At 41.7% G+C, this 27442-nt stretch overlaps 1 protein-coding gene across 1 annotated transcript; it reads left to right on the forward strand.

Annotated features, from left to right (window-relative positions):
* Positions 1-6: 6 nt before the first annotated feature.
* Positions 7-27267, forward strand: SLC18A2 (solute carrier family 18 member A2). The gene is made up of 15 exons (XM_042019423.1): positions 7-134; positions 1880-2240; positions 9427-9485; positions 11548-11631; positions 13981-14073; positions 14473-14562; positions 14671-14714; positions 14790-14850; positions 18189-18284; positions 21196-21274; positions 21523-21574; positions 21990-22053; positions 23132-23251; positions 23810-23943; positions 25780-27267. Exons 1-15 carry the CDS (start codon positions 14-16, stop codon positions 25888-25890), a joined length of 1569 nt encoding a protein of 522 aa, XP_041875357.1. The 5' UTR covers positions 7-13; the 3' UTR covers positions 25891-27267.
* Positions 27268-27442: the final 175 nt, after the last annotated feature.

Here is a 27442-nt window from a genome sequence, read left to right on the forward strand (position 1 = left end):
GCCGGGCCGGAGCATGGCTTGGGGCGAGCTCGGGCTGCTCCGCTGGCTGCGGGAGAGCCGCCAGTCCCGCAAACTCATCCTGCTCATCGTCTTCATCGCCCTGCTGCTGGACAACATGCTGCTCACCGTAGTCGGTAGGTGGAATGGGCTTGGGCTTGTTTCCCTCTCCCGGTTTTTGCCAGGCATGATCTCCGGCGTCAGATGTGCTCCCTGAATGCCTGATTAATGCTCTCAAACCCAACATTTTCAAACACTGATTTATTTATTTATTTATTTATTTAGCTATTTTAAACCATGAATTATATTCCAGGCATTGCGAACGCGCCGCCGTGGACATCAAAGTCTCGCTTTGTTTCCATGTTAATTGCAGGATAAGAAATGGTATAAAAAGGTCCCAATAACTCTTCTTTTTCTCTTTTTCTTTTTTTTTTTCCTTTTCCTACTAAACGCCACTAACACTTCACAGAAGGAGAGATAACAGTATTTTTAGCTCATCATAATTTTTTCTCCTGTGGTCATGCAACTGAAACAACAGGCTAGATAACTCTGGAGATGCCTGTTTCCTTGTGATAGCTCCTCTTTCCCCCACATAGGTCTGAAAATGATAGGTTAATAAAAAAACTATCTAACTCACTTTTAAGAAAAGCACTTATATGGGTTAGTTTAATAAAATAATCCAAGTTTTGATCAAGGTCTAAAATCCAACTTTTAATTACTTCAGTGCCATAGTGTCAAGATTCAGGCATCTACTCAAATAAAACAATTGAATACTTTTCACTGGTAGATTTAGAGCTGCTCATATTCAAATGTTTATAAGAATTTAAAGAAAATGTTTCAGAGAAACCAGTGGCTCATGGATGTCCTGGAAATGACTTGGTCTGTGCAGAGCCAGCTCTCAGGTGATGCTGCACTCAGCTTCCGAATCAGACTCCTGAATTTCTTGAAGGGGCTTCATCAAAAGTTGATGACACAAGATAGACCTTAGATTAAAAAAAAATCTATTTTTTGCAAATTGATTTTGGAATTTTTTTACATCAATATAATTCCTTATAAAATTATTAATATTTAATCACTTGTTTAGTAATATGTATGCTAGAAGCCCTAGAAATTATTATAGCTTGCAGCCTTGGGAGGGTGGGCTTTTTCAGGACGAAATGCAGGATGGGAAGGGGTGAGTCTGTCACTTGTGTTAAAAGGAATGAACCTGACATCTGTTTTTACAAACTCTGAAATCCTAATATCTGAGATACATGTTAAAGCAATTAAATTGCAGCTAAGATCCTAAAGCATGTAAAGATGGTTCCTTCTGGGTGATCTTTTCAATGTAAATTTATAAAAAAATGAGATATGCAAATATCAACACATTAGTTCTGATTCCTTGATATAGGACTGTTACATTTTTTCCTTCTTATGGCTGCTACTTATCAATATTTTTGTGGTTTATTTTAGAAATGTGGTTTATTGTATATTTTATATTTTGATTTAATAATCATTCCAATGCTGTTCTCATTAATCATGCTTTCACAGTCTAATAAAAGGTTTTGTGGAGCCACGTGCAACAAAGAGGCTTCAGTCATGGGTTTTGATACTTCTTATATTTTGCTTAATGATGTCTGTATAGAAAACCTTACAGAATCGTATGAAAACTATCAAAACATAGAGAATAATGTAAATGAACTTTTTGTTTTAAACTGCACTTCCGAGTTATGGGTGTGTTTTTTCCTGTGAACAAACTTCTCTTTCAGTTTTGTTTCTGAATGTGCTCTGTAGGAAAGCCTTGTGTTTACCAACTAATGGCAAAGCAAGCAAGAAAACTTGGTGATTCCATTTACAAACAACCTGATAGTAAGATGCCAATGTATTCTATTTGTTTTTCCAGTGCCAATAATTCCCAGTTACCTTTACAGCATCGAACACGAGAAAAATGCCACAGAAATCCAGACTGCTAAGCCTAACCTCCCCTCAGCAACGATGGACAATTTTCAAAGCATCTTTTCCTACTACGACAATTCGACGATGGAAACGATGGTCACGGGAAACGAATCTGACAAGACACGACCTGGAGAGCTGCACCAGACCCAGACAGAACAAATGGTTGTCAGGGTGACTCCTTCCCCCTCTGACTGCCCCAAGGATGACAAGGAGCTGCTGAATGAAAATGTCCAAGTCGGTCTCTTGTTCGCTTCAAAAGCAACAGTGCAGCTGCTGACCAACCCCTTCATAGGGCCTCTGACAAACAGGTACGGAACTGCTGCTGCACCATCACTTAGGATTTCACACTCATGTTTTAGCCCGGATTAGTATTTGAAACTAATTATTCTTAATTCTCTTTTGGCCCTGGCTTATTGCCTCCTTGCTTTTTCTGGAGCAATATTTTAGTGAAATACATTTGGTAAACACTTGTAAACGTTCACACCCTTTCCAAAATAGCTGCACATCAGCCATCAGTATCATACACTTTTCCTCCAGCTCCTGAGACCTCGGGTTTTTATAGAAACATTTGCTGAAATGGTGTTTAATTGTCTCCCATATCGCTATAGGAGGCCAAAAGACACTGCAATGTAGTATTTACACAGATTGTCAATATTCCTGTGACACCCACATTAGGCAAAGATGATGTTGAAACTGTAGGCAGGGTTCAGGTCCCTTCCTTGCTCTCACTGATGGGATGAGCAGCTCTTGGTCCGATTTGGTGTGTGATGGTTTGGAGCTGTCTGAGGTGAGAACCAGTGGGAAATTTGTGTGGACTTCAGTGAAAAGTGAGCAAGCGTCCAGTTTTGCTGATGCCATGTTCATCACCAAGCTCAGTGCGTCCCACATTTCCAGCAGGACATGATTCAGCCCAGCCTTCTAATTGCTCCCCCTGATTTCTTACAAATATATGATTTCTTGAACCAAATAGGTTTAAATGGGACTTTACAGAAAATTTATTTAATGCAGGGTCAAGCTTATAAACACTGATATAAATGACTTAAAGCCCCTCTCCAAATCCAAGTACTGATGATGTTTACATGAAGATTAAAGAGTATATATAATATCATTTAAATTTTTGATATTAATAATTAATTTGATTTCATTGTTAGCATTTTTGTGTAACTGCTTCCCACAGAAGCAGCTTCAGTCCTCCCAAACACACTATGAGATCAATCTCTGCAGGAAATAAACTCCAAATTGTATTTAGCCCAGTCACTGATCTACATATTTCTTATGTAAGCTGTTTTCATAGAGAAGAATTATTCCTTTCAGAAGATAATATGCAGCAGAAATTTGTACTTGTAGAACACTTTTGTTTAAGCTGTCAATGTCCATCATAGGTGACAATATTTAAAACAACCAATATGCTCCAATGCTAGATATTTCAGATTTTGAAGCCAAAAGTACCTTAGGCTTTAAAGCATATATATGTATATACATACATGTAGACACACACACCCACACAAATATATATGTGTAGCCTGAGGGTTTTATTTCAATCTCATAAAAGATTATCCAGCGGAGGGCTAAGCAGCATTTGGGCTCACAGTGTTATGTATTCAAAACCTGTGCTTGATCTGTGGAACTGATCTAAACACAAAAGCTTTAAATGATTAAGAGAGACAGTTTCATTTCTCTCTCATTTCCCCTTATCGCCAATACATATCACCTACACAGATATAAGCACGCCACCACAAAATTACTTTTCCACAAATATTGCTGTAAGCTGAGGAGGAAAAAGGATTTTTCTTACCTGGATTTTCTGTACTGTTTAGTGAGGATATCATGGCTCATCTGCAGGTAAAGTAACATAACATCGAATAATATTTTTATAATAGTTCTTTAGGTGTGTCACTTTTCCTAAGTACCTAAATTATTGCACTATTGATATTTGCTCTTTTTCTGTTAGCATCACCATTTCCAGAGCCTGCCAAGGCAGGAGAAAGGCGTGTGGTCACACCTCTCCCCTGGAGCCAGCTCCTGGGACGTGTGTGATGCATCCCTGGGCTTGGCAATGAGGAGTGAGATGTTCTTGTAGCATCTCCCTTTCCTGTTAGGGGCAGGGTTGGCACCATACCAGTGTGAACTTCAGTGCTGTGAGCTGAGGTTTCCTCCTGGAAACATCCTGCAGGTTTTTGCCCAGGGCAGGGTGTGTGACTGCAGTCACAGGGGCAGGTTTGCTCAGATGGGCAGTGAGTGTGAGGAGGAAAACCAAGGAGCACGTCATCCCCTCATCCCACATGACAAACTCTTCCCTCATACAGCAGAAGGAGTGCCTTAATGGCAAAGTGGCCCTAAATTAGATTTAGGGTACACTGATTTTCTTTCATGCATTATTTGTATCTTGGTACCGGTATCTGCCTTTCTTCTGAGAAATGTTTAGTGGGAAAGATCAGTTAACACATTTATCAATTAACTCTAGAAGTTACTGGATACCCTCCCCCTCTTAAACTGACAATTTCTAATAACAATGTATATGATCAGCTAAAATTTGTGATGGTATAAATCAAACAGAAAATATCTGAGTTATGACTAGAAAGGCTCTTCCTTACCACTGATAAGCTGTTTGGTTACTGTTAAGCTTTTTGCCTTTATTATGTCTACAAAATTCCAGCAAAATATCAAAGCTTAAGGAGAAACGGTTTCTTGTTTCAAGATGAGTGTGCACAGTTGGTTGAGATGCCCAGTAGCTTTCTTTTTCAAATAAGTAGCACATTGTGTACAGTGATCTTTATTTTTCCATCAAATATAGCTGTTCAAGAGTGGTTTAGAATTTTAATCAGGTGCTGGTTTTCACCAGGCACTGGCTTTGAGTGCTTGAGTTTGTACAGCAGCAACAGGATGTTCTGCTCATATGAGTGTGCAAATAATCACTATTTTTTAGATTTTCTGAAAGTTTTGGAGGCCTGTTTTCCCTTCTTTAATAATTACTGAAGGTGTAGATTTTCATAAATTTCAAAATTGGTTTCATTCAAGGAGTAGGTTCTGAGAAAAACATTCCCTATTTAAAGCCCAGCTCTTTCCATGGAATACCAGACACACCTGGCTCAGAGAACAGGTTTGCAATTCCTGAAACAATACAAGTTCCCTCTGCCCTAACAAAGTCCTAGAAAAGCAAACACTGGTGATGGCTTTGCCATAGGAAGTCAACAGCACACTTCCCACTGTGGCATGGTTTCAGGGCAGAGCTGATAAGATTTTGTGGGTCAGAAGCACATTACGTTTTTCCTGGTAACGAAATTGGTAAGGAACTGCACATAAAGGACAGAATTTGACACAGGGGTCTTGGTGAGAAGGATGCACTGGCACGGGAGGAGTGAAGGCTCTGCCTAAAGCTGTCCAGTGAAGAGAGTGTGCAAAAGGCTGCCCTTTATAACTGGTTTATCCAGCTGTACTGGAACAGGTGCCCAGAGAAGCTGTGGCTGCCCCATCCCTGGAAGTGTTCAAGGCCAGGTCGGATGGAGCTTTGAGCAACCTGGTCCAGTGGAAGGTGTCCCTACACATGGCATGGGGTTGGAAGGAGATGGGGTCTAAATTCCCTTCCAACCCAAACCATTCTGTGATTCTCTGATTTATTCCATTGCTTTTTTCAAACTCTCACCAAGCTCTGTGCACCAGGCTGTGAGCCCAGCTGTGCCAACCCTTCAACCACCAGAGCAGATCAATGCCTCTGCCATGTGTGTCCCCCTCTTTTTTTTATCAGTCTGAAAAAATATGTAGTTTTAACCTCATGCTTATCCATATCAGCCTCAAAAACCATTAAAGAATTGTTAGATACTTTCATCATCATCTTTTTGACACTATCCTGGCTATAGCTTTGAACTCCTTTGCATGAGAGAGAGAGCAGCTAGGACCACAATGTGTTCGTGCCCAAGACACACACATAGGAGGAGGCAGAGGAATAAATAACATTTGTAGCTACTTATTTACAGTTCAGTTCCTGTGTGAGCTGTCCTTCCAGGTGTTGGCAGGAGATTGAAGTCATCTGTTCTGCAGGTCACTCTGTCCCTCTGCCTTCCCTGTGCTCCAGCATGCAAGTGGGGAGTGCAGGGACCACATGTCCTGTCCCTGCTGACCCTACATGTTTGCCTTTACCTACACACACATTAAATGGTTCATTGGTTCAAAACCTCCAGGAACATATTCTTCTTGCCATAAATCCTCCCCTGTCTTCACTGCCAGTGAAGGAGAGCCAGAGTGCCAGCCAGGACAGACCTAGCAATGGGTGCTCACAGGGGTGCCATGGAGCTGTGTAACAGCAAGGTTGGAATCAGTGGATTTGCAGCACTGTAATTGATAATTAGGTTCTAATAATCCACAGCTGCTCACCTGGTCAGTGTAAGCTTTATTTGACTGTTGCACAGAACCACCAGTCAGTTGTCTTATTCTGGGGTTATCTTGTTAATGGGTATAAATAATTTCCTGAGAGTCCTACAATCTGGGGCCATTGTGACTGAAATGGAGCTCTTGTGGGCATTCTCCATCAGTGGCAGCCTTTCCCTTCCCTCCTTCAGGTAGTGACTCAGACTTTTTCAGAGATCAAAAATACTTGTAATAAGCACTTTTAGTTGCAAGCAGCCTTGGTGAGACATGCTGGACTCTGCTTTAGAATTGCTTGGAGGATTTTGAAAGGAGTGCCCAAGAAAATTATATGCTTGCCCATAGTAACAAGAAAAAATAAGAGAGAGGCTGTAATATTCTTTGGTGTTGGATACATGCAGAGGAACAAAATGGAGAGGTAACTGTGATGGAGAGTGCCATGTCATGGCTGAGAAGGAGAAAGTCATATTCACTCTTTTCACATGGAAAGAACATGAATGTCCCAGGACCAAGGAACAGAATCACTGAAGGGGCTGTTACAGCTGGGGCCTCTCCTTTTTGTGATTATGTTGTATGTCTACTGGTTTGGCAAAACCTCCCAGTCTGTGCTCTCTAACAGACCAGAGAATGCAGCTGCAGGTTAGACATTTGTGGTAGCACAACTGCCAACTCAGAGGTTCAGCAATCCCATGCAGGGACAGCACTCCAGAACTGTGCATCTCCAATTGTGGGAGATGCTCTAGGCAGTATTATCTTTCCAGAGTATTATAAGGACTTCTTTAACTCTCACCCTCTGCTGTGTGTCACTTCCCACCTTGCTGTGTCCCTGTTTGTCCAAGGAAAAGGAAGAATAATATCTGCGACTGCAAAAATTGAGAGCAATGCTCCAACAGGATTTCACTGAGCATTGGAAGTGACTTCCAAAATACTTATTTTCTTCCTGCCTTCAACCACCAGAAACTTCCCAGGCGTAGGAAGCCTATTGGAAGAGTTGAAATCTCCTTTATTTAGTATGATAGCAATGCTCTGTGTTTAACCCATGAATGCTTATGGAAGATCTCATGGCTCATGTCCCTGATGTAACGATGGAAACGTGAACGTGGGAGCCAGTTTGGATGGCATTTCTCTTCATGCAAATAACTGAATATTATTTCAATGTACTTGTAGCAGAAAGAAATTGCTGTCTCATAGGCCCTGTGTCAAGTCTATGAATTGCTTGCTTTCTGTACTGAAAGCAGAATTCTCTCCCACAGTGTCCATCCTAGATACCTCTGGGATGGCCTTGACAGACACAGCCCTACTTTACTTTGCAGTGGGAGAAGGCATAAGGACATTCACCTTCTGCTTTCATACCCCAGAGAAAGCTGATAATTCCCACCACCAGCAGCATCCGTACCTGCAGTGTTTATTTTTTTGTCTGTACTCCTATCAGTGCTTTCTTTAACTGAAAAACCTCAAAATCAAAGCAATTATGATCAAACTCTCTGTGGCCTGTTCTACCTGGGCCCACTGGGAAGGGAAGTGCTCTCCTCATCTCTGAGGCAGGTAAGAGGTTGGTAAGAGGTAATTTTTTATTTCCTCATGTACACAGAAACACCAGTGGAGACCAGCATCCCACACACACAGCAAGAGAAAGGCTGGTGTAGAAAAATCATTCACTTTAAATAGAGTAGGCAAAAAAAAATATTGCTCTCTTATATGCCATGTATCCAGGTGCTGAGAGATTGAAGTTATTATTAAGAGGAAGTTTGTGATGGGGATTTAATTTGCTTTGGAGATGCTAGTCCAGGTAAGTAGCACACGAGTAACCAATCTCTGCTGGATATTTAAAACATCTGCTTACAAATTTCAACTAGAAGAATCTGTGCACTATGTTTCTATCATATTTTAATGCAGTGATGATTTAAGGCAAAATACCACGTGAATGCTCAATTTCTTTCATTCACAAGAATGAGACAAACAATGAACTTTTAGCTCTGCACTTCAGAGGGTTTTCCATTATTGAAGGTTCTTGATTGTATAAAAATATTAAGAAAAAACGAAGCTCAGAATAATTATTTTGGTTTGCCAATGTCATGACTATTATTATTAAAAGTTAAAAGGGCCATTGTAGACCCTTCCATTATTTGATTGACCTCGTTTAACCAATACTGCCCATTTAAATGCACAACACTGTCAAATCATTGGAAGCTGAAATCCTTTGAAAGTGCTCCTCTGAAAAGCATCATCCATTGTTGAAGAATTTGGCCATTAAATAATGTCCTGGCAAATACATTTAGAGATGCACAATCGAACAAAAAATGAAGCTGTGAACAAAGTGTTCAGGATAGAATATGCGCACTGTCTTCAGAGCTACCTAGGTTTTGACTCTAGAGTAGATTTTTAATGGAGTGAAAAACAATATATTGTGATTTTTGTTGTTGTTGTTGTTGTTGAATTTTCAGTTTTAGCCTCTCAAAAAATGTATTTGCTTCCCAGCCAGGAAATTCTTTATTTCCTGGAAACTTGAAAATACTTGGAGCAACCAGGCATTTCTACAGGCTGTTTAGAGTCCTAATGAAGAAAGCTTTGATCAACTCCATTTCTACTCATAAACACATGGAAAGCAAAAATATTATACTCAGGCACTTTGGGACTCTTCCAGTGCTCCTGAGGCAAAACTCCCAGAAAAGCTGATGACAAAATTTTCCAGTAAAAAAGCCATTGGCTTGACCATGTCTCATTATAATCATTGTCTCATGAGGATGGAAACAGATGAGCATTGAAACATGACTGGATATTTCAAAGCTCAGCACACTCAGGCAAATCTTCCCTTGGCATATCTTTGGCAACCTCGTAGAGGCTGCTCAGAGGGGTTTTATTGGGAACAATTAAGACAGAATGAGAACAGGGCAATCAGGGCAATCATGAGAAGGATTTCTTCCAGGGATTTCATATGCAAAGTCTGTTGTGTCAGATGAAAATAAATTTGTAATGTGGACAAATATGGTCATGTGGTCCACAATAAATAGTTCAAAGCCTACCAAGAAACTGTAGGCTGGGTTTGTGGTGTGGTGTGTGAACTCATGTAAGACTAACTCAAAACCTCCATGGGACAACCTCAGAAATCTGAATGTTCTTTTTGTTTTCCAGAATAGGCTACCAGATTCCACTGTTTGCTGGCTTCTGCATCATGTTTGTTTCAACAATCAGTAAGTGTCCACATCTCATCTGGTCTGGCCTAGGGACAACTTTTAAATAAATGGTCCATAATAATTATCACGAGGAATTCTTCTTGTTGATATAAGGGGACTGATTTCCAAGGAAAATCTAAGGGAGCGTGCCACATGTTGATGCTGATACTGATGAGATTGAACAAGTGCTCTCTTAGGAATGTGTTCTAATCACAACCCTCCATCCCACCTCAGTGGGCCTCTTCCTTAGCTGAATCTTTCAGGTCTTTGTGATCTGGAGCAGTGCTCAGACAATTTTAAATAGACAGCCATGGGAGAGCTGTCTTGCAAGGCCCTGAACAAATAGATATCATGGGGGCTTATCAGAAAGATCATGAGGCTGCAGTGGCTCATGAGTAGAATATGAGTCAACAGGATCACAATGTTGCTAAACATCGCTGTGGGATGTGCAAACAGGAGCACAGCCTGCAAGTCAGCTGAGATAATTTGCCTGCTCTAATGGCATTGATAAGGCTTCAGCTGCTGTTTTATGTTTGGTTTTGGCCTGACATTTAAAGCTGTGGTCCAGACAGAAAGAGCACAGAGAGCATCAAGGGTCATTAGAAGCCTGTGAGGATCACTGGAAGAACTGTTTTTGCCTCGGAAGGCAGATGTAAGATATAGTAGAGCCTAAGACAAAAAAGGACGGGGACAAACAGTTTTCCATGTCCACTGTACATAAAAGAAAGAATAATGACAGGTTTCCCAGAAGAAATGTGGTTGTCCCATCCCTGGAAGTCCTCAAGGCCAGGTTGGGCACGGCTTGGAGCAACCTGGGATAGTGGAAGGTGTCCCTGCCCGTGGCAGGGGATTGGAGCCATGGTGATCTTTATGGTCTCTTCCAACCCAAAACATTCTATGATTCTATGATCTTAAAACTGTATGCTCAAGGGGACTGAATGCTACTAGAGATGATGACCTGGTCTTAGAGCCACTGACAACTCTGCGTTTTAGGAACATGTTAGATAAATTCTGGTTGGGATGTAGCCAAGAATAGTGAGCCTAATTCATGGCAAAGGAGAGAAATACTGATTTGCTGAAATCCTTTTTTCCTTTATTTGTCTTGATTTTTCTCTGTCCACATAGTGGGGATTTCTATAAGACCTGTTGAAAAGCCCAAGAGGCACAACCCCACTGGGCAGGTGGGAGCAGTGCACGTGGATCCCATGTTTAATTGGTGCACAACAGCTTCTAGCAGCTATAACCTGGCCAGCAAAATTCCTTAAGTGGTCAACAGATGGGAGCTGATAAAAAGCCTTAAAATCTCATTGTAGATTTAATGACATCTACAGCGACATGGGCTCTACAAGCACAGATGTGGTTGGGTTTCTGGGACACTCCTGTTTTCCAGTGTTGTGGGTGGGGAATTCAGCCAGGCTGAGTGCAGCATCCAGGGAGTGGCTGGGGGTGAAGCCTGGGCTTAAATCTCTAGGGGAAAGAAAGAGTGGCACGTTCTCTGGTGCAGTGTCTCTGCTTTTGGGAGGAGCAGGAACTTCCTGCAGGTTTTGAATAGGTGGATCTGGCTTCCCTGCACCTTCAGCCAGCTGTGCTGCACACATCTGGCACGGGGCTGGCAGCACCTGGGAAAAGCTCTCTCCACCCACTCATTATTGGAGGAAACATTGGTGAGTGTGTTTTGCATCCTGCTTTCCCCAAGTGCCTGGAGCTCCAGACTGGGCAGCCTCAAACAAAGCAGTATGGAGAGGTGAGGCTGGAAAGAAAAAGTCTTATTACTCCTCCTGTATGCAGCTGAATCAGAGCAGATGTAATCAAATCCTAAGTAATTAGTTAAAACTGCTTGGGATCTTGCATTCTGTGTTAGCTGGAGGCCTAGACACCTGAGAGCAATTCAACACTGACACATCTAAATGCAATAAGAGAAAATAATGCAGTTAGTATTGAAAGTGGCACAAGTCACTGTAAACACTTGACTAAATTGTAGGAAGTTTTTGTGATAGTTTCAAGAAATCTAGCTTCTTAATCTAGTTAGACTTAACCAAATTAAAAAAATTGCCTCTGGTTTTTTTTTTTTTTCCTGTAGTGTTTGCCTTCTCTGGAAGCTATGCACTACTATTTATTGCCAGGTCCCTTCAAGGAGTGGGTTCCTCCTGCTCTTCGGTGGCAGGTAAGAGAAGAGGTGATAGAGGAAAGAGCAAATCACTTTCAGTCATTTTTTGGATTGAATTTTGTCAGCACATTCAATTATTTATACAAAAATATTCAATTAAATGAATTTCTTTTTTTTTTTTCTGTTCCTTTCATATAAAGTAGCTCAAAAGCAAATGTCTTTTAAGACTTCCTTGGTATTTGGGTTGCAGTGGAGGTAAGAGCACTAAATGAACTGCACTCTCCCTGGGATTTCTGCACCTGTGTCTTCAACATTTTAAATTCATTTTTAGCCATTTTAAAGGTCACTGGGAACTTAGGTTGGTACTTATTACAGTTAGAACTGCAGCTCTGTCTGTTACAGAAATTTCTGTTATGAAATGTTGTTTTCAAGGGCTTACCATGCTGGCTGGCAGCTTGGCCTCAGTATATCTTTCCAATGAAACTGTCTCATTTTTAAATGAGTAGGTAAAATGTAGTATGGGTTTTCAGCCCAAATTATTTGAGCATTCTTGACGTTGAGGCTGGAGATAATATGTTTTGTTCATGCTGAATATTTCAATCTTGGGAAACTTTCCTGCAATAGCAGGAACTGCCATCAGTTAAGGTTACAAGTCCAGCTTTCCCAAGGGAACACATTCCAGAATCAAACCTATTGTTCAGCTTTAACTCAGTCCCTGAGCAAGGGTGCATCTTGAGCTACTGGCTCTTAGATGAGCACATGACTTTATTTTTTTCTCAGCCAATGTACACAAAAGAGCAGAAAAGGCCAAGGGACCATCTAGTCCATCCCCTTCCTGAAGGCAGGATCAACTTAGTATCTGTCATTCCTCATGCACACTTGACAGGCATGACCTCAGAAGCCTCCAGAACTGCCCTCAGCATCCAGCTCTGTGCTTAAGTACCTTTATGGTCAGGAAGTTTTTTTCCTGATGTCTCATCTAAAGGCTCCTTACTGCCATGTGAACTTATTTCTGCTTCCCATCCTTCAGAGAACACAAAGAACATTTTCCTTTCTTTATCTTTCTGGCTCTTTTTCATATTGCAAGACTGTTATCACCTCTCACATCAGTTTCCTCCCCTCTGGTTTTAAATTGGAAGTCCTGCAGTGGCCCCTCACAGGTATTATTCCAAGCCCTTGCTCACCCTCGTTGCCATTCTCTGCATGGTCTCCAGGCACCCCCAGCTTTCTCCCTGTGCTGCACCAGAACCAGACACAGCTCTGGGAAGCAGCTCTGACTCCTTACAGGGGCCACCAGCAGTGAGAGTCACACCGTGTATCTCACAGGCAAAGGGGATTTTTGTGTACTATTGCTGCCAATCATTTCCTCCCCTGCATTTGTGTGTGCAGTCATTCCTACCTATGTGTAAAACCTTGTGTTATCTTCTTTGCATTGCCCTCTCCTTCTTGTTTTCCAGAATATTTCCCCAAGTCCCACATTCATTGTGAATTCTAATGCAGGTCTCTAACAGCTCTCTGTCTGCTCATGTAGACAATTTGATGTCATCCACTCTTTTCAATAAACATGGTAATCCACACAGGACCTCTGCTCTTTTGATGCACATGATGGATGGTATTTACTTAATGATCAACCATACAATGTATTGTTTTCCTTTTCTGTGTAGCTGTGGACCTTATTTGCTGAGTCCTGCGTGAATCTCGATTTGAAAACAGAATGATTAATTTCTATAAGGACTCTTCTGCAGCATTTACGTCTACAGAGTCTGAGTGCTCCACAAAAAGACAAGCAAATTAGGCTTCATGTTTCCCTTTGTGTAATGAAGTTTCATAATCAAGTGCAGAAATAAGGCATGTGAAGATAAAGGTCAAAAGAATCCTTTAATTTTGGATGCTGGACTTGAAATACTCATTTACAAAGTAATCAGCTCTGCATAATACCTCCTGCCCAGAGCGCTGACCACAACTGGAGCTAAGTGGTCACCAGACCTTTGTGCACTCCAAGTATAAACAAACAATGGTGAATACTTGTCAAAAGCTTTTTCTGCTCATTGAACAGCATCGTCGTAGAGCTCTGTGACAAAGAGATGCATAAAGAATCTAACAAATAAGGGCATCACTAAATTACCTGACTGATACTGCACAATAGAACATGGTCTTGGAGACCATGGGCATTGACAAAACCATTTGTGCTTGGAAGTTAGTTCAATGGGGAGGGACTATATATATATGTGTGTGTATATATATATACACCCACAGAGAGAAATACTTGGTTATTTCTGTATAACGTTTAGTAGCTGTGGCAAATGATGACCACAAACTGTAGCACACAGATGCCTATTTTTGTGCTGAAATTTTTCTTTTCTTTCTCTCCTTTTGTTTCTTTTTTTTTTTTCTCTTTAACTGTAGGGATGGGTTTGCTTGCCACTGTGTACACGGATGATGAGGAGAGAGGCAACGCAATGGGAATTGCACTTGGAGGCCTGGCTATGGGAGTATTAGGTCAGTGAGTTGGAGGCTCTGCTGGCAAAAGAAACTATCCCCCAGCTGTGTTCTTGGGACCTCTGAAAGCAGCAGAAGGGTCTCACTGGGTCTAATGGTATTGTGCAGTCTCCAGACTGGATTCATGGTGCATGTTAAAAACAGCTTTTCCCACAGCAGACGTTCCCTATGTGGATACACGTGTCAGGCAGTACTATCTGAGATGCTTGGGTTTTGTTTACACTGTTGAGTGTTTTGGGGAATGAAAAACATGGTTATTGCCATGATCAACAATCTTTTTTGGGATTTTTAAACTGGATTTTTGGTCGCTCTGTGCCAGTAGCTGGATGTCTGAATGCTTGCAGGTGGGTTGTTCAGAGTCAGAGGCTTCACAGCTGTGTCCTTTCCTTTCCCTGGCAGTGGGCCCACCTTTTGGGAGCATCATGTATGAGTTTGTGGGCAAGAGTTCTCCTTTCCTGGTGCTGGCAGCGCTGGCTCTGTTCGATGGAGGTCAGTAGATACCCTGTGTCAGTATCTCCCTGAAGCACATCCTTTTCCTATCCCTGCCATCCCTCCTCCTTCCTGGAGGAGTGTTACAGCATGGATTTCTTTTCACAGCTGTTCAGTTACTTGTCCTGCAGCCCTCCAGAACTCAGGCAGAAGTGAGTATTAAGATAAAACACTGTAGGCAATGGGTGCCACTTTGCCTTTCCTAATCCCAAGGTTTTGTTTCGCAGAGTCAGAAGGGGACACCTATACTGATGCTTTTGAAGGACCCGTATATCATTATTGCAGCAGGTACCAGACCTTTTTTTTCTTCTTTAAACCAGCCATTGGTGTCATTTCTGGCTTCCTGGAATGCCTTGGGCTGAGCTGCTTTAACAGTGTCATCATTTGCTGGTTTACTTTACATAAAGATCTAAGATTGTGTTGGTAATACAGGATGAATATACCAGTAGGAGCACAATAGGCAGAAAGCTTGAAATAAATGTGTCTTTCCAACTGAGAGGCCACTAATGACTTGCAGGTGCCTGCTGAGGCAGTGAGATGTGGCCAGGAAACTTCCTGTGAGGCAAGTGGCTTGGGCCAAGGCTTTCAGAGTGAGGGATTCCCAGCACATCACAGGCAGGCACAGAGAGTAACACTGAACTTCATTTCTGTTTGAAGAGGGAGTTAGTTTGGTCTCTTGAGCATGGGTTGTATTTCAGAAAAGGTTTGGGTTGAATGGTCTGTGGTATTATTTGTGTCATTTGTCTAATGAGCCTTTCTGTCTCACGAGAAATTTGCCTTTTTGCATTGCACATCGTTGAATGCTTATTCTGAAGTCTGTAATTAAGCCCAGACCTTTCTAATGTTGATAAAATACCTGGAAACAGATAATTATTTTCACAGTTCTCTTTCTTCATCCTAACTTGCTTGTCCAACAGAGCAATTCCTCCAGGCATTTCTTGAAGTTTCTTGCTAATCTTAGGGAATTACCATAACCTTAACTTTGTGACTTGGTCGAGCTGTGACTTAAATTATACAATCCCTTTTGCTTGAGAAATTCTTGGAGCATTAAAAGACCAGTGAGTAAAAGCATTTGAGAGAATAGAATAGCAAAGACTGCACTTGTCATAAGAGATCAAATTTGTCATTCAGCTGATTCAATAACTTATCTTACAGCAGCTAAAGCATATAAAGTAAGAGAAAGTCTCTCCCATGGATTATCAATGGGATTAAGGAGGACACCTGGGGTCTCTGCCTCCCAGGACAGAGGCTGCCCAGTGCTTTGACTGTACAGACAATGCTGATGTTCTCTAACCTCAGCCTCTTGTCCTGCTTTATTTCACTTGCAGACCAGATTTGGTTTTGTCAGAGCTGAATGCCAAATACTCTGGTTTGTGTCAGAGGTGATGCTTCGTAGTCTGTGCCACCAGTAATCACCAACCCAGGCAGAAGAAATGTTCCTGACATGTTTTGTCACTGCTGGGGGGAGCTCAGGGAGTGAAATCAGTGTCATCCTTGCAGCCAGACCTCACTGACAGGGATTACAGGAAAGTCAGGTGCCACTGCCTGACAAGGTTGCATGGGCAGAGTTTAGTTAGTTTAAATGATCAGATTCCAAAACCAGAGCTGAGACAGATATCACCATGAGCACACAGGTCCTTGAGTGTGACAGCTTTTCACTGGGTGCCTGCTCTTTCACAGGAAAATGCCAGTGATGTCTGTGGCACTCTGCTGAAAGCTGAGGGGGTTCTTGGCTGTGGAGATGGGATTCAGCTGGAAGGCTGCAATTTCACACCTTCCAGCACAGGACATTTAATCTAATTCAAGGAAGAAAAGATGTAGGATTCATGCCCTTGATACATGGCCCTTTAAAGAAAGGTCAGCTCCAGGCAAGACTGAGGAAAAAACCTTTGTTTTCTTTTGGGAAAGCTTTGCTGAGGTAGCAGGGTCTTGGACTTTGCCCCGAGATTGCAGAGTACCAGCTCAGGCTCTCACTTTTTTCTTGGGGCACACTTCATAGATCTGAAGCACCTTTATCACCATATCCCTGAGTACCTTGGTAAGCTCTGGTGATGCTTCCTGGCCTCAGGAGAAATAGGTGCCACAAACATGTGCAAGCACACCTCTTTCTCATTCCTTTGTGAGGTTTGCTCCGAGTAGAATAAAACCTTTGCTATTTAAGCCATCTCTGTTAGAATGGTCCTGCTTCCTCTGGCTGCACTTTGTGCAACCTGAAATATTTTTTCCAGCATCAAGGAAGCTGTTTGAGCATGGCTGATTTTGGCTTGGAAGAGGGCAGCCCCAAGGAGTTTAACTGGGTCTCCTTACAGACACACTCTGGGAGCTTGCACCCGAGTGGAAAGGTTGGCTTTTGTCTTTAGGGCAAAGCAGGGCTGAACTGTTGCTCCTTGCCCCGGGAAGGGAGTGAGCCAGCTAACCAGCAAGCTCATTTTAGGAATTGCAGATACACACTCTAATACATTCTGACAGGTTTGAGCAAAGAGTGACATCAGTGCTCATTTGGTTTTGAACCTTATGATGAGGAACTTGTTCCGAGAGAAATAATGTTTCTCTGACCTCAGAAAAAATCTGTTTTTCTTTCTAAAAAAAAGTAAAGTTTGTATAGTAAATGGCTGGAAGAGTCTAGAATATTTTCCTACATTTCAGAGATTGTAAATATTTGAAAGAAAGATGGGAACACAAGTTTGAGGTTGTCACTTCCAGCAGTGATTTCCAAAAGCCATTTCATAAGGGATTAGCAGAAGGGACATGTCTTGTTGCCCTGCATTAAGCTTTGAGGGCCTGAGGGTCTTTTGAGTAAGCATGAAAGGCATCTTGAATCCACAGAAATACCATGGGGTTTCATAATCCCTGCACTAGAGCTGAAGTGCACTACTGAGGAGAGATGAACACGACACAAACCCACTGGAGCCTGGATCTGCAGGCAGTGGTGTAAGGCAGAGCTGAGCTGGCAGGCAAGACTGAATCAGCACTTCCACCACTTGTTACCCTTTGTGTCTGGGTTATTAAAGGCCCAGGAATTCAAAAGAGATTCGTAAGCATTTGAAATTCATAGGGCTGGGCAAGCTCAAAGCCAAACCCACGTTTGCTGCACAGGCTCGCTGGCTGCTGACTATGGGACCTTGACAGAAAATTCCCATTTTTGGGGGACAGACTTCCCTGTGGTTGTATCTGGGTATTTTTACAATCAAGACCTCCACATCCCATCACGTGATATAGGCATGATCTCTCAGATGACAGAGGCATCGGGTCAGAGCCTGAGCCTCTTACACAACAGGGCTCTGGAATTGCCCCAGGAGACCAGGTAAAGACCAAGTGATTGTGGTTTCAGCTAATCATTTGTACAACAGACCTCATGAACTTTCCAAATGTCATCAAGCTCACTGCAAACTTTCACATTATGAAATAGCTTAACCTTTATTGTAGAATTTCTAGGAGAATAGAAACGTATAAAAAGTTAGTGTTCAGTGATTTTACATAGTGTTCTATTTAATCACCATCTGAAAAATAGGGCTGTAAAAAGTGCAATATTTTATATAAAAGCATCCATTCTTTGCATGGTGTTTTGTTTATAGTCAAAAGAAATAATTACTGCTATTTTTGACCCCTTCCCTTCTTTCTTTAAGGATCAATCTGTTTTGCAAACATGGCTATTGCTATGCTTGAACCGGCTTTACCCATTTGGATGATGGAGACCATGTGCTCAAAAAAATGGCAGCTTGGTAAAGTACAGTATATTGTCGGCATCTCTATATTTTGTCTTTTGAATGTCTGAGTTCTGGTCCTGTTAAAGATTATTTGCTTTGGGGAGGGTAATTTTTTTTTTTTTTTTTTTTTTTACAATCTTTAAAGTGTCAGTGTTAAAGCTGAACAATTACAAACACTGGTGTGTAAGAAAAATAGAGAGTGGGGTGATGTTATTGCAATAGAAGCTCCTGTAATGGGCTACACTCACATTTCAAGGAAAAATAGTTGCCGGCAGCCTTGGGACTGGGGTTGATCCAGCTCCATTGGGAATCCCAACACTGCTTTGGCAGTGAGTGTTGGCCAGGGTAGCTGCGAGGTGCCTGTGGAGCTGCAGAGCCAGCCCTGCAGAGCAAAACCCTTTGTTTGGTTTTTTTTTCCCTATTGGGAGTCCCTCCTCAGTTCCTAGTTTGAATTGCCCCGAGCAGGCAGGCAGAGAAATCTGCAGCAGGTGCACTGTGCTGGGTACAAAACGTGTTTGTGGCAGCACAGCCTCCTTCCAGGCTGATCCTGGTAACATGTGGTAGAAACATGGACTTTTGCTTAAAACGTGGCCACAAGGGTGTGAGGAGCACTTTCCCTTGGATTTGGTATATTTGACATCCATTTAGTGGTTACTTAATCATCCCTTTCAACAGAAAGCAGTGGGGAGCCCCAGCTTGGACCTCTTTACGACTTTTAACAGGGACACAGTCTTGGGAAACCAAGTGCACAGGCGAACAGGGCACATGCCCCATGAATCCATTTACACCAGAGAGTAAAGCTGGGGCAGTTACTTCCTCTTTGAGGTGAACAAGAGCAGGGAAAAAACCACCAGAAAGTGGGTTAAATTCTAGTGAGTGACAAACCATGTGTGAGAGGTTGATGTGAAACTTCTTAAGTGGGGGATGCCCAGCCTTCATCTCCCTCCTTGATGAATTTAATGATGTGTCCTGTGCTGTGATCTTTCATGAGGGTATTTTTAAAATCAGTGTATGGCATTTGAAAGAAAAAGAGAAATCCCTGACAAAAACGATGTTCTGCTGATATTCCTACTCTCTGTTAATGTAGGTGTCCCTACACCCTATAGAAAGCACAAACCTTAGTTCCAATTAGTGCAGTTGAGATCTAGGGTGGCCACAGATGCAGTTCTTAAAGTGCTGCTGGACCTGACAATAACCTCTAGCCTGTAATACAGCAAAGTGAACACGCAAACATAGGTACTTTGAGCCTCAAAAAGGAAAAATAAATATTGCTTATCTATCTCCCTCACTAGTTTCATATTACTGGTGCAATAGAAATGAGATTCACAAATCTCTTCATTGAACAGAGGTTACTCAAAGAAAAATACCCATTTTAAATTAAGACTAATTTAACCCCTTAATGATATAAGTAATTGACTCCATTTCCCTTTGTCTGATTTGACAGCATTAATTAAAATTTTTAAGCCTCTTAAATTGTACCTTGAACTGCAGGGTTTTAAGCAAATTCTTATCTCATGCAATTGGAAATGCAGCTCTTTGAAGCATGATCTGAAGAAGGTATGAAGAACCTTGATGTGACCAATGAGTATTACTGTGCATAAAACCTCTTTAGAAAATTATGGTTCTGCTTCAGAATACCACAGCTTACAGACCAACCTGTGCAAGTCTTATTTTACAAGATCTGCAGTATTATTTCTCTTTTCCAGCTGCCAAGGTCTGCTCTGTGTGACCATTTGGTATAACCAGACAGCTCCAAGCAGTGTTGAAGTAGCTGTGGTTACACAGGTGAAAATTAAGTCTTTCCCCAGCATCACCACTGTAACCCACAAGGTTTTTAATCACAGGATATTGCTGTGCTAAAAATTACCTCTTGATTTTTTTCTTATGAATATATCAGAGAGATGGGAAGGAAGATGGATAGGCAGGAAATGAGAAAATCTGTGTTGCCCTGGTGAAAGATGAGGAGCATATACATGTGAAGGCAACGTCATGTACCCTGATGTCATGGCTGCTTTCCACATCTCTGCCTGCGTCCTGCCCTGGGACTTCTGTGTAAGGGGAGGATGAATCCTCCGGTACAGACTTTAATAATTGGCTTTTAAACCAGAGATGTCACATACAATGGCATCTACTCCTGATAAGGCCACTGCTGTGGCAACCTCAAGGATAGAAAAACATTTGCTGGTGCCAAAAATGAGCTTTTGCAAGTGGAGGTAGGGGATGAGAGAGTCAGAAAGAATTTACTCAGGTGTCCTCATCTGCAAGTTATTACAGGTAGTTTTTTTAAATTTATTTAAACCAATACATAATTTAAAAAAAAAATTAAAAATATGGCTAAATTGTTTCATTACAATTTTTAAAGGCTTTTTACCCTTTCATTATTGATATATGCTTGACTTCAGTCTCAATTTGACCAAGGGCCATATCATGGCATTACAAACTTGCCTGTAACAGGAAGCTTCATGGAATTCCCAGGTTTAGAGGGGGACTGTCTCTTGCAAAGCCACAGCAGCTCTGCTGTCCCCTCCTGCAGGGGGGAATCACCCACCCCTGAGCATCCTGGGCTGGCTGCATGTGCTGAGCATATGCTCCATAAGCCCTGAAGCTGCAGGAGAGTTGCTTTCCTTGATCTATCCCAAAGCTTACTGTAGTTAGAGATAAACTTTTTGCTCTTTGTTGTTCTGTCCCCTCTCCCAGACCAGTTCTTGTAGCTGATGCTGAAAAACTCTTTTCAAAGGCATCACGTTGCTCCTGCATTTCACAGATGATGTCTTTAGATTTCATGGGAAGCAACAAACCGGATATTTGATTCTTTGGGCTCTATTAGATGTGTCTAGATCAAAATTGCAGTGTCTGGGATTTATTGGTTTCTTCTAACACTTCACTAAAGTCCTTGCTGATAAAACGTCTCGTTTGTATTTTTCAGGCGTTGCTTTTCTTCCAGCTAGCATCTCTTATCTCATTGGGACGAATCTTTTTGGGATACTTGCGCACAAAATTGGAAGGTATGGTTAATTTAAAAATACTAATGATCTTCCAGTCTCTCTGTGTACCATTTCCAGTGTTTCCCAGGGCAGTTTATTGATAGTGGAAATCATTAAAGTTTGTTCTATTGCAGCAAAATTGCTTCTTTTTGAACACATTGCTACTTCTGCTGTTTAACTCAGCACTTCAGACATGGCTTTGAAACACTCAGGATCAGCTCTAATATCTCATTATCACCCATCTCTGAGTGATGTTTCTTCTTTAATAGGTGGCTTTGTGCTTTGCTTGGGATGCTAATCGTGGGAATAAGTATTTTATGTGTAAGTAGACAATCATGCATCTTTTAAATAATGTGAATGTTTGTGTGCTCATCTTCAAATATGCCCTTTTCCAGTGAGATTTTTATGACATGTTATTAAGCAATGCGTAGTTAATAGGTTCCAGATCAGAGTTTTGAGTGCTTTCCAATTTCAGTGCTTCAATTATTTTTAGAAATGATGATTCTGAAAGGAGGATGCTCCTCTGTTGAGCTGTCACTCAGCAGTTTGTTCTTGCTGATAATAGTAACTGTGTCAGTGGTTTAATGGCACAGTTGTCTGAAATGACAACTCAGAACAAGGATCAAGCTCTCAGATATGGGCCATAACTGCTTGGAGAATTTATCTCAGAAAAAGAAACTAACCTCATTAGTATGTGCAGTGTGACATAATTAACTGCCTGAAATTTCCTTTATAGGTACCATTTGCTAAAAACATTTATGGGCTCATAGCACCAACTTTTGGAGTTGGATTTGCCATAGGTAAGAAAATTTGCAATGAGTTCTCACAATCTGTTGTTTATGTAAAAATGATTTGATATGAAGTTACATGGAAAATCAGTTTTGTTGCCGTTCTGATCTAACAGTGGTGAAGCCTCAGCTGTGGCCCATACAGGCAGGCAGAGCAAAAAGGATTAAAGGACAGTGCTCAGGGTGTTTGAACCAGGCTGCCTTAGACAAGCTGGACCCCCAAGCCCAGAATTGCTCCATCAACCTAAACAGATCTTTCAACCTGTCCATGAATGTAAATGTTGCTTTCAGAAATGAAGCCATGCACTGCCCCAAACCCAGAGTCTGCAGTTTCCCTGCAGTGGAAAAAGATTTATATAGATATTTCCACAGAAAAAAAAAGGCTTAACACTTTTGTACATAAAGAGGAATTCCCAAGCCCACACACGTGCACTCCTCAAGTAACACGTGTGACCCTTCCTTATGCTGGGCCATGCAGGCTGCAGTGGGGACCCTGCCTTGGTTTTCACTGCTCAGCAAATGTTCTGGGGCATCTTCACACACGAGGGATGTGTAGTGAGGAAAGATGTCACAGGCACAACTACAGATCCCAAGTATCTCAGCAGTTTTGCAAGCTGTCTGTGCTGTTCCTTGCCAGAAATGAGGGTGTGTATCAAGAGACATGATAAAAACACTGTAAGTAATTTTGAGTGACTGGGGGCTAATGCTGTCTTTAGACCTTCAGTATATGTTAAGTTCACACCAGATAACTATCCCCTAGTTACTTGGCTGGTAATGTGAGGTGGGAGCTTTGCACAGACAGTTGCTGGGCGGTGTGGATACACTCTAAGCTCGCATCTCTCCTGCCCTCTGGCAGGTGTCACATGTACACCTGTATACATGCCCACACATGACCCCAGACACAGCAAAGACCATAAAAAGCAAAGATAATACAGACTATTTTTACACAAATCTTTTGCTTAGCTATGAATAAGCATCCTTTTAGCTGCTTTTGCATCCCTTCTTAGCACATAGTTCACCAAGATGTTAAAAGTAGGGGGAAAAAAAGAGCAGCATTTTCCTGAAATATGTTTTGCTCCCTCACGAGCAGGAATGGTGGACTCCTCCATGATGCCAATCATGGGCTACCTGGTGGATCTGCGCCACGTGTCAGTCTATGGCAGTGTGTATGCAATAGCTGACGTTGCCTTTTGCATGGGTTTTGCCATAGGTAAGTCCAGCCCTTCCCTGCCTGGAAAGCACAGTTAAGAAAAGGGAATCTGCTGCAACGCCGGGTGTGAATCCCAGCAGCACTTGCAGATTATATGAGAAGGGGTTCTTATTTTCTGCAAGAAACCAAAGCAGAGGGAATTGTTTGGCATCTGTTCCCCTCTGCAGCAATGTTGTGCTCACTTCATTAGCTGTAAGAGGCTTGGAGGTGTCTGAAGGCACTGAACACAAATAGGATATGCGTAGGAAAGAGGCTTCCGAACATTTAAAATGAACACCACAGCTGTGTTCCAAGAGTCTGTGAGGGGAGTAACTCCCCACTGACCCCCTGCCTCCTTGAGTGCATGACACAGATACCTTTAGGAACATCTCTAATCTCCTCAAGGAATGTGGGGTATGGAGCTAGGAAAGTTTTGTCATATAATTACAAACATGTCTTTACATTCCTCAAACCCATTTATAAGATGGGGGTTTGTATATAAAATTAGCCTCGTTTAAAGTGACTGCTGAAAATTTTGTGTCTGAGCAATCTCCAGAAAAGGGTTTTTGTCTGTACAAGGTCCCTCTGCTGGTGGTGCCATTGCCAAGGCCATTGGATTCCCATGGCTCATGACAATTATAGGAATTGTGGATATCCTCTTTGCTCCCCTGTGCTTTTTCCTTCGAAGTCCACCTGCCAAAGAGGAGAAAATGGTAAGAGTAACTTGGTTTCTTTTTTTTTCTTTTGGGTTCTTCAGTGAAACAAATGGTAACTTATATTTGCATCTTTGCCTCTCATTTCCTCAAAATGGGACCAGCACAGTGTATTTCACCCTCAGGCATTAACTTTGGAATGAACTCCCCCTTCTTTTTATGTCCAAGATGTATAAAGGCAAACTCTTTAGCAGTTAGATGTTACAAAGTCACAAATGTGATTTTTAGTAAACAGGGTCCTGCAGACATCCCTCAGCAACAGCCTATGCTGTGGTGGAGTCAGTAAAGAATGCATTTCTGTTTTCCTTGAAGAGCCAGAACTGTATTGGCCAATTGACCAAATTATTCCTTGGTGTGCCTAAACCTGGTTTTTTCCCATGGTCCTCTACAGTATATTTTGCATCATCTTTTTTCCTCCTTCTCCTTCCTCCATGCAGTTCACTTGCCCCTACAAAGCAATGGCTTCTCTTGTCCAATCCGTACCACAGGGTTTTGGGTTTTTTTAATATAAATTTGCCAAAGACTTAATGCTCTAGAGCACTCAGGGTTCCCCAGCCACTGTAGGGTGTGTAAGAACAGTGTTACAGGCTGTAGGTTTAGCCCACCCAGCACTCCATCCTTGCTCTTCCTGAGCAAGGCTGCCCTGGGCCCAAAATGTAGGTGCTGGTTGTTCATTTGGGTGAAAAGAAACTGATCTTGCATGGTCATGGTCTTATTCTGCAGTGGCACATGTCTGCAAGGTAAGGATAGCACCTGCTGCTTGCGCTGCTCACTTTGTAGTGGCAGGAGCACAGAAGGTGGAAAATTGAATCTTGCTGAAATAATGGTGCATGTGAGGCCAGAGACCTTCTGTTTTGCTAATATTTGGACTGCAGAATCCCAGAGATCCCAGTTAATCCCTTGTCATGACCTTTGCTGACTGCACTGGTTTAGTTTGTTTTGGTTTCCATATATTAAATAAGGCTGAGGAACAGAAAGAAAAAAAAAAGTAAATCAGCTGCTGTTTCCTGGCAATATAAGATTTACCAGGTGCTTCCCTGGTCCCTGACAGAGTTTCATTTGTAACATCACAATCCCTGAAGGGACAGGATCTCTCCCCACGGCTCCAACACCTTCCAGCATCTGCCACCTCTAACATACCTTTAAATGCAAAATAGCTCCTGTTCCCAAAGTGGCTTATGGCAGTAAAATGATGGACCTATTCTTTCAGGTTGGAGAGTCAAAAGGAGGGCTCCAAAATTGTGGTCTTTGCACAGTTAATTAATCCCCTTAATCACCATGAAGAACACTACACGATGGCTCCAAAACTCCTTGGGAAAATTCAACCCAGAGAATTTAGTGCTTCATCTGGCCCTTAGCATGATTACCACTTTCAGCTTGCCATGAGGGGCAAGGCACAGTAGTGGGACTGCCCCTCTTGGCATTACCCTCAGTTATGCTGTTCTGGATCTCCATGGAAAGAGGGAACAAAAGCAGTAAAAGAGAACTGGCTGGAAGCAGTAGGACTGCTCTTGACCATTCATCCAGTTTTTAATAAATGGAGATTAAATATGGGAGGGGTAAACTACTGTATCTGGAGAGCAGGTGAATGTATTTCAATAATACATGGGCTGAAATACTGGAAAGAGAAATTTTCCAGAGATGTCTTTAGGGCCAAGATCCCACCTCACAGACCTGTGGACTCAATTTACCCTAACTCCAATCAGTTTGGGCTCTACCTCAAGGGAGGAGAGGTGAATCCCTGAGTGGTGCATGCAGCATGCTGGCTGTGTGGTGGATCAGCCCCAGACTCAGCTGGATGTTAAGCAGAAATACTCTCACTCTGTTTTCTTCCAGGCAATACTCATGGATCACAACTGTCCTGTGAAAACAAAAATGTACACCCAGAACAACATCCAGTCCTACCCCATAGGTGAAGAAGAGGAGGAATATGAAAGTGATGAATAACACAAAAGCCATATAACGTATTTAGATGTACAAAATGCTGTGGTTCATGTGAAACATCTCATCCAGAAATAGGTTTTAGTTGTACTGTACATTTAATAGTGAAATGGTCAGAAAAACCAAAGGTACATTATTTATTGCCCGTGACTATAGAGCAGACTGCAAACCGCCTTACGGGGGGGGGGAAGAGCTTTTACAGACCATTTGTATAGTGTTACTCTTTGTGTATTTAATTTTATTGAATATTACACTCTATTTTTTATTAAATGTGTAGTATAAATCTGTATAAAATGTGAGTTTTAACTATTTGGTTCTTAAAGTCACCTCCTTGACAGTATTTCATATTTTATTTGGTGTCATAAGTTACTGTCAAAAGCTCGAGTCTTTCTTATTTAATTGGAAATTAAAAAAAAGCAACCATCAAAGAAAACCTATCCAATTTGCATCCTTTTAAGTGGCACCCTAGTAGGTACATTGAAACGAGCTGGAATTCACAGTCTGGACAGCACTATCGCTTTTTTCATCAACTTCAGGTCATAATAATACAACTTCTCTGCCAGTTGAAAGAGTGAGCGCTCCCTGAACCACCAATGTTGAGGAAAACAGGTTGTTAAACAGCTGAGTGTATTGCTATTATTGGTATTTAAGAAAGTTTCAATCAAGCAGTTGTGCAACATGAAGCCCCCCAGACACACACCACCAGGTAAACAAGTTGGTATGAATATGCATCGTTCCTTTCTCTTGGCAGGGAATGTAACAGCATGAGGATAATTTTTGTATTTTTATCATTTGGATCTCTTAACATATCTCAACCTTATTTTAGTTGCATTATCAGTGACTGGTTAAGAAAAGCTGCAGTGTTACAGTATTTAGTCTTAGCATGTACTGAAAGTGAGCTGCTAACTGGAGCAGCTCAAACAACTCTTTTACATGCATTTACATACACATCTAAAAATACATTTATTTTTTTAAATGAGTTCAAATATACTCTTTGCTTTAAAAAATGGAAGAACCAGCCAGTTCGTGACCAAGCTCTCTTAACATGTGGGGACACAGTCCACTACAGGTGAAGTACTGTATTAGGCAATCCTGATCTACACTGAGACAAAACAAGACTTGGAAAGAAAGTGTTTTAAAAACAGTCCCAATGTCCTTCTCAACCATGCTGTATCATTTCATTTGTAAAATGAAAATCTTTATGTGCCTTCTCTCATGTAATTGCAGATGTTTTATGTACTACAGCATAGATACTATGTTTACATATAGTTTTGTAAAGCGTATATACTATGGTCAAAAAATATCAAAAATATAGTGGATCAAGTATTGCTCTGTCAATAATTACACATTGAGAACGTATCAAAATAAAGTTGTCTGACAGAAGTTCATGATCTATTGTAATAAAGTGAAAAAAAAGAATTAAAAAAGAATGAAGCTCCCTCATGATTTGCCTTCTGCTTTACCAACGTGGAGCAAGCTGTCAGGTGTCTCAGCTGGTGGGAAAGCACTTCTCAGAGCTGCTTCAGAACCAACATTCTGTCATCTGCTGAATACTTCA

Source organism: Corvus kubaryi, unplaced genomic scaffold (assembly GCF_017639235.1).
Source record: "Corvus kubaryi isolate FWS band 111438036 unplaced genomic scaffold, C.kubaryi_AGA036_p1.0 138, whole genome shotgun sequence".
NCBI classification, from domain to species: domain Eukaryota; kingdom Metazoa; phylum Chordata; class Aves; order Passeriformes; family Corvidae; genus Corvus; species Corvus kubaryi.

What these genes read in the sequence shown, in the direction of transcription:
- SLC18A2 (XM_042019423.1), top strand. Translation starts at nt 14, where the DNA reads ATGGCTTGGGGCGAGCTCGGGCTGCTCCGCTGGCTGCGGGAGAGCCGC. An exon ending in CATGCTGCTCACCGTAGTCG is followed by an intron (nt 135 to 1,879) that starts GTAGGTGGAATG and finishes TTGTTTTTCCAG; the next exon opens with TGCCAATAATTCCCAGTTAC. An exon ending in CTCCTGCTCTTCGGTGGCAG is followed by an intron (nt 11,632 to 13,980) that starts GTAAGAGAAGAG and finishes CTTTAACTGTAG; the next exon opens with GGATGGGTTTGCTTGCCACT.